Source organism: Mastomys coucha, unplaced genomic scaffold (assembly GCF_008632895.1).
Source record: "Mastomys coucha isolate ucsf_1 unplaced genomic scaffold, UCSF_Mcou_1 pScaffold22, whole genome shotgun sequence".
NCBI classification, from domain to species: Eukaryota; Metazoa; Chordata; class Mammalia; order Rodentia; family Muridae; genus Mastomys; species Mastomys coucha.
The window spans coordinates 245,447,939-245,455,108 of NW_022196905.1; the positions used below are offsets into that span (position 1 = coordinate 245,447,939).

Sequence of the window (7,170 nt, forward strand, 5' to 3'; positions counted from 1 at the left end):
TGGCTATCCTGGAACTTGCTTTGTAAACCAGGCTGGCCTCTTGAACTCAGAGATCACCTACCTCTGCCTCCTGAGTGCTGGGATTAAAGGCGTGCGCCACCACTGCCTGGCTTAGGATTCTTTTAGTATTTTAATTGTAATATTTAGTTGCTAGACTTTTGAAAATAATCGTTTCTGCTATATATTCAATAAACTTTAACTCACTAGATTTTGAGAATTGGTGTTTTAGGAGGCACTGAGTGTGACTCATTAGGTTTTACAGGATCATTTGCAGTTTCCTCCCATCACAAAAGAAATAGTCTGAAAGCTTAGATTGGTGTACTTTGTGATAACATCTTTGTTTCGTTACATTAAAAAATCCAATTCAGTCTTTATCATAATAAAGATTAAATGTGTCCTTAAATATTTCCTGTGTACATTTTAAAGTTAGTAAGTCTATACTCAAATGTATGAAACCCTAAAATGAAACTCATGTCCTTACAGTCTAACCTGAAAATTAATTTAAAAAAAAAAGCCTATGCTTTTTCTTTATACTTTCATTAAAACTCCTTTAGAATGCTCTAGTTAAATAATTTACATGCTTTACAGTTTCAAAAAGTCTAGATTAGGCAGTATCCAAAAGAAGATGAGGTACAGCCTTTCCTAACACGGCACAGCTTAGCACTTCAGAGCTCTAGAAGGAGTGTTGAGTCTAAGATAAAATGAGGACTAAGACTCTGAAATGTGCTGGGCACTCCAAGTCACTCACATAAGGAAGTGTGACTGATCGCGCAGATCTCAAAGGTGTGTGCATGGCAGTAAATACATGTGGGCTTATTTGGGCTGCAGTGGAAAGGGTCTTTGTTTCCAAAGTTACAGTGAAAGATATTTTCCTATTTGTACTGAAATGGTTATTAAAGTTTCCAGTTAAGAACAGTAGTGTTCTGACGTGGGGATACTCAAACAGTGTTTTACTGTTGCTGATTAGAGATGTCTTGACCTACATCTTTTCTGCTTCTGCTTTTGTATGATAGATATATCTTAGAAATGATTTGAGGTTACCAGGGAAAGTATAATGACATTGGTCAAGACAAAACTTTCATGAAATAATTCATGAAGCAGAAACTCCATGAAGCAGCAGAAGAAATGCCCATCTTCTTAGGTAATGGAAAATTATTTAACAATAGTATATGGAAATGATAAAGAAGTTTAAAATTTGAATTTATAAGATATATTGAGGAAAAGATGAAACCAAATGTAAAATACATGGACAGCCAACCATTCTTAAACATCCTTCAGTTCTAGCTAGTTGCTTCTTTTTTTTTTAAACAATGAGAAAGATGTTAGAAACATGAATTTTTTTTTAAGATTTATTTATTATTATAAATGAATACACAGAAGAGTGTGTCAGATTTCATTATGGATGGTTGTGAGCCACCATATGGTTGCTGGGATTTGAACTCATGACCTCTAGAAGAGCAGTCGCTCCTCTTACCTGCTAAGCCATCTCACCAGCCCGAAACATGAAATTTTGAAATGTTTTGAGAGATAAATTATAAAGTCTTCAATATGACACAATTTGAAGTCTAAATAATGCTAAATATTTATTAAATGAACTTGCGATGTGTTGCATATCTTCTAGCAGTTCATTTATCTCCATGATGCCTGAAGCCTTGATAACTGATGAACAGAAAGATGATTATTTTTACAACTAAAAAGTTGGGGCTTATTAAGGAAACATCTTCTTTAAAGCCTCTTTGTATGTCAGTGTTGCTGACCATATCAATCTTAAATTCTTCACTAATGTCCTGGGAATCAGCAGCCCTATTTCTTTTAAAGTTCTAGAAGTTTAGATATGATATCATATGGATATGGAGGCCATTTTAGGCCTTTTTGTAGTTAAAATTATTTCTTTGACAGAAAACCTGGAGGAATATCTAGCACAAAAGAACGTGAATGTCATGCTAAGACTTCTAAGTAGAATATGCCACAATACATTGTCTATGGTAGTTGTCATTTAGATATGAGACTCCAGACTAAAGTCTCTTTCTAACATGAGGAAGCCCTGGCTTTGATATCCAGCCCTGCAAAAATAATCAGCTAATCCCCATGTAATGAACTGAAGCTGTTTTACCTCAACAGTTTATAAATTGAATTACTACTTTTTTAAGAATTAGTTGATGATTTCATTGTTTTACATGTCTGTAGATAAAAATATACATTTTCCACTTTTACATTTAAACTTAGAGAATAAAGAGATTTTTAGAATCTATTTCAGAGCCGGGCATGGCGGGTGGTAATCTCATGTAAACCAGCACTTGGGAAGCTGAGGCTGTGGGTTTGTGAGCAGGAGACCAGCCTGGCCAGTAGTGAGTTCAAGATCAGTTTGGGCTATGTGGCAAGAATTCTTCCCCCAGCCCCCCAAAAAACCCAGCAGGAATATTTTCAGTATGGTAGGAATTAAATTTAATTTCTTGCGGTCTTTTTAGTGCGTGTGTGTGTGTGTGTGTGTGTGTGTGTGTGTGTGTGTGTATGTGAGCATATATATTATATATATGCATATTATATATATCAACTCACTCAACAAACATTCATTGCAAATAAGATACTTGTTTTACAGGAATCATTTTGATTTACTCAAAATATTAGCTTGATTAGTATAAATAAAAGTCTCACCTGATGAAGTAAGTTGTCATATCATTCAAGTTTTCTTAATACTTCAGTATCAAATTTTTCATTTTTATGATCAATACATATGAATTATAAGTATTTGGAAAAATACAAAAAAGTAAGTAAATGGCCCATAATCTAGTCACTTATGTAAATTGCTATTGTCATTACACTATAATTATAGTTCCTGTGGGAGATATTTTTGCATAGTTTAAATATACTTTTTTTTTTTGCTTTGGTAATAAGATGAATACAAAACAGATTATTACAGAATCTCATGTATAAGAAATTGTACACTCTTCAATCCTAACATTTAAATTCACTCAGAATGCTAAAAAGAAAAAAATGTTACTTCCCCATTATTCCACTTTAGACGGATACTTTGTTCATAGATTCAGTCCTCCGGGAACTCTAAAATGACTTATACATCCAGGTTATCTCCAAGTTAGCTGTGTCAGATGTAGGTGAATGGCATTAATGGCATTTCTCATCCAAGTAAGGTCTGGGCCTGCCCTTCTTACCATTGCAAAAACTCCTTTCCCTCTCTGCTCTCCTGGTCTGTTTCTCCTTCCTGTTTGCCTCCGTTAGCAAGTATCTCGGATGAGCTTGCCCTGTTAGTCCCCAGGACTCCTACCTCAGTTACCAGTGCTGCCCTTTTCTCTGTACTTCTGTCCCTGTCATAGGGAGTCTTTTCAACTGAGTGACTGCCTGCCTTCCCTTTGCTCTTATGCCTGAGGCAGCAGCGTGGCCACAACTGGATTGGTAAATTTTAAGGCCAGGTTTAAAGCTGTTCTTCTGTTTTTAAAATCATAATATTCCTCTGGGGATCTGGTTACTTTCTGTGAGTACAAAAAATAAAAAGCATGATAGGCCCTGACTTTTCAAGAATATACATGGATAATTTTAAATCTATTTCATGTTACTGAAGGGTAGGGGTTTTTTCTGCTTATTTTCATAAGGTATTTGCATTACATTAGCTACTTTATAGAAGTCCTAAACACTATTTTAGATATTGTATTATAAACAAAGAAATGCTTAAATTAACACAGTTTTAGATGGACCCTTGCTTAGGTAGGTGGGACAACAGGAGGATCTGCACCTCAAGGCCATCTTTAGCTATACAACAGACAGTCTGGGTTATATGAGACCCTATCTCCAAACAACAAAACAAAGCTTCCACAATTTAAAAAAAACAAAAAAAAAACCACCAAGTAGAATTACCAGTAGTATAGAGCTCAGGTTTTAAGATTTTTTTTACTTTAATCATTTATCCAGCCACAGATAAAAGTAATCTAAAAAAAAAATTCACACTGATTATTTACTAAATCTCATTTCCCAATAAAAATTGAATCACTGATTTTTTTATTATAAATTTCTCATTTTGATTTACTGAGAAAGGAGTCCAAAAGGATATACCACATGTACCTTCATTGTTGAATCTTTTAGGTAGTTTTAGCTAAATTCCTTTTTGTGCTGTTTTGGTAGTTTTTGCTAATTCCTTTTTTTTTTCTTTTGTTTTGCAAGTCTGATTAAAAAGTAACCTTAATTAGTCTTTTAGCTTTATGTGACTGTTATGTGTAATTTTTATATTTTATTTTAACTGAATTGCAGTGAGGAAACAATAATTATCACACTGTCTTTCTCCTGCCAACCAACTGTATTTTTTCTCTTTCCTGTCCAGCTTTCTCTTTCATGGCAAGTAGTTACACTTGGTTCAAAATATTTTAAAGATACTTTGGTTATAAAAGATGTTTCTTCCTCCTTTAGGCTGTGTTCTATTTTATCTATAGGCTAAGTAGTTGTTTTCAGTGTTAATTGCCTTTCTGTTTCTTCCTCTAAGATAGCTTTTTATAGAAGACTGTTTTTGATATTTCCTTCATGTTGTGCTTTGGATTCTCAGAACATTGGACAGCCAAAAGGGAACTGGAGTAAAGAAGAGCCCTATGTTGTGTGGACAGTATCCGGTTAAAAGTGAGGGGAAGGAGCTGAAGATAGTGGTACAGCCTGAAACCCAACACCGAGCCCGGTACCTGACAGAGGGCAGCCGAGGCTCTGTAAAAGATAGAACACAGCAAGGTTTTCCTACGGTGAAGGTAATCATTTTATTTAGTATTGTATGAAGACCTGCCCATGAGGCAACTTTGTAGGTGAGGGTTTATCCCCAGAACCTTCTCAATTATGGGAGAAGAGAACTGGCTCTACATGATTATCCTGACGGCCACACAACCACACCATGGCACAGACATGTCCCACATACATGTTCCCCATGCATAACCATCAAATAACATGTAAAAATAATACTTATCTATGTGATGAATTTCCTTCAATTTTACTAATTATTTTAAGCCTGGGAAAAGGTTGCTGAAATAGAAGGGTAGAGGTATTTGCTTAGTATAATAGAAAACAAATGTCTGAGCCATAAGCCAAGTAGTACTTAGATAACATCTGAATTGTTTACCTATCTGTTTGATTTTGTTTTTCTGAGATATGTTTCACTATAACTCAGGCTAACCAGGAACTCAATATGTAGTCCACACCAGCCTTGAATTCATGGCTAGAGCCTCCTGCCTCCTGAGTGCTTGAATTATAGATGTAAGCCAGCATGCCTGGGTGAATTTTAGTTTGAGAGATGAGAGTATGTTCTGAAATATCTGCAGTCATTAACTATCTTCCTCCTTTGTTTAATAGTGATAGTTAGATTCATCCAAAAATGCACTAAGAAGAAATTTTAAAGTAAATGCAAAAAAAAAATAGTAGAAATTATTAAGAACTTCACCAGGCATGGTAGCACATGCTTTTAACTCCAGCATTTAGGAGGCAGAGACAGGCAGCTCTAATATAAATTAGAGGCCAATCATAGTCTTCATAGAGAACATAGAGAGTTCAAGGCCAGCCACTTGTCTCAAAACATAACAACATGGAAATAAGGTTTTTTTTTCTCTTGGTTTTTTGAGACAGGTTTTCTTGGTGTTACCCTGGCTGTCCTGGAACTTACTTGTAGACCATGCAGGCCTGGAACTCAGAGAGTCACCTGCCTCTGCCTCCCAAGCACTGGGATTAAAGGCATGTGCCACCACTGCTCAGCTCAGAAAATAAGATTCTTAAAATTATCAGAATTACCTTTTCAGGCCAGGCAGTTGAAGCTGTTGATAAAGGATGCAAGAAAAAAATTACAAAAAGTCACATCTCTTCTATTCTATTATATTAGCATATTTGTGCAGAGATTATCATAATCAGGCAAATAATTAAAGAAATAAGTGTATATCCATTGTGGTCTCCTTCTACAAATGGATTATGTAGTAGTTTATGTAATGTTTTAATGGAAATGTGGTTACTACAGAACTAGTTGGAAAGGAACAAGTGTCTGCTGAGGGCAGTCATTCCATTCCCTATCACAGTCAGGCAATTAATCAATAACATGGATAAATTTGTAAATACTTAGACCAAGCACAACATAAAAGCAGGTAATCAGATTAAAAATGCTGACTAAACTATGAAAATATCCAGCCAAATATACACAAAACAAAACTTGAATTTCTCTCTTGCCTGTTATGTGTCTTACTTACTTAAGATATATCAAGAACCAAAATTTAAAACATTTTCTATTATAACTATTATTCTGAATATGAACTATTATTTATTTATGAGAGTTTTGTTAGAGGTCTACAATGATCACATATCTTACTCTGATCATAGATGATGTTCTGGCCCAGGGTTTAATAATCCAGTCTTTGAACTCCATTTTCCTGTCATTTGTTTGGCTGCATTTCAAATATTTTTCTCCTCAAACTGCTTAAGTAGTAAAATTTATCATATATATTCTCAATTGATGATGAAGATGTTGCTATTAACACAATCCAGTGGTGGTAGCAGATCCTGTGTAATCCATGTACTGTCTAGGCAATTGTGTATCCATTCCTATCTTACACAAATAGGTTATTTGACAGTTTAGAGTTAACACTTCTAAATTAAATAAAATGTAGTTATTGTAGAGCTAATATAGTAGTTTTCTGTAAAGACCCAGTTTTTGTTTAATTTTTGTTATGAACTTAGCTTTTAATTGAGCCATCTCTCCAGTGCTCCCCATTCTTCCACTTCTTTTCCTTTTTTATTTTTTATGACTTTTTTTTTAGACAGCACTCTATATAGTCCTGGAACTCAGAGATCCACCTGCCTCTGCTGTGATTTAAAGTGCATGCCACCACACCTGACTCCAGGTTCTTTGGGGTTTTTTGTTTTGTTTTTGGGGGTTTTTTGTTTGTTTGGTTGGTTTTGGTTTTTCGAGACAGGGTCCAGTTTTTCTTCATAAGAAAATGTTTGAGAGGCAGGTGGATTTCTGAGTTCAAAGTCAGCCTGGTCTACAGAGTTAGTTCCAGGACAGCCAGGGCTACACAGAGAAACCCTGTCTCAATAAACAAACAAACAAACAAACGAATAAACAAAAATTTTAAAAAGCCGGGCAGTGGTGGTACACGCCTTTAATCCCAGCACTTGGGAGGCAGAGGCAGGCAGATTTCTGAG

General features: G+C 35.3%; 1 protein-coding gene across 9 annotated transcripts in view; it reads left to right on the forward strand.

Moving 5' to 3' along the window:
• Nfat5 (nuclear factor of activated T cells 5) overlaps positions 1–7,170 on the forward strand; it is a 79,664-nt gene that overhangs the window by 44,476 nt on the left and 28,018 nt on the right. For all 9 annotated transcript variants that reach the window (XM_031341336.1, XM_031341337.1, XM_031341339.1 and 6 more), the window contains one exon: positions 4,550–4,742. In XM_031341336.1, coding sequence (XP_031197196.1) covers positions 4,550–4,742 — 193 coding nt within the window. The remainder of the gene's footprint in view (positions 1–4,549; positions 4,743–7,170) is intronic.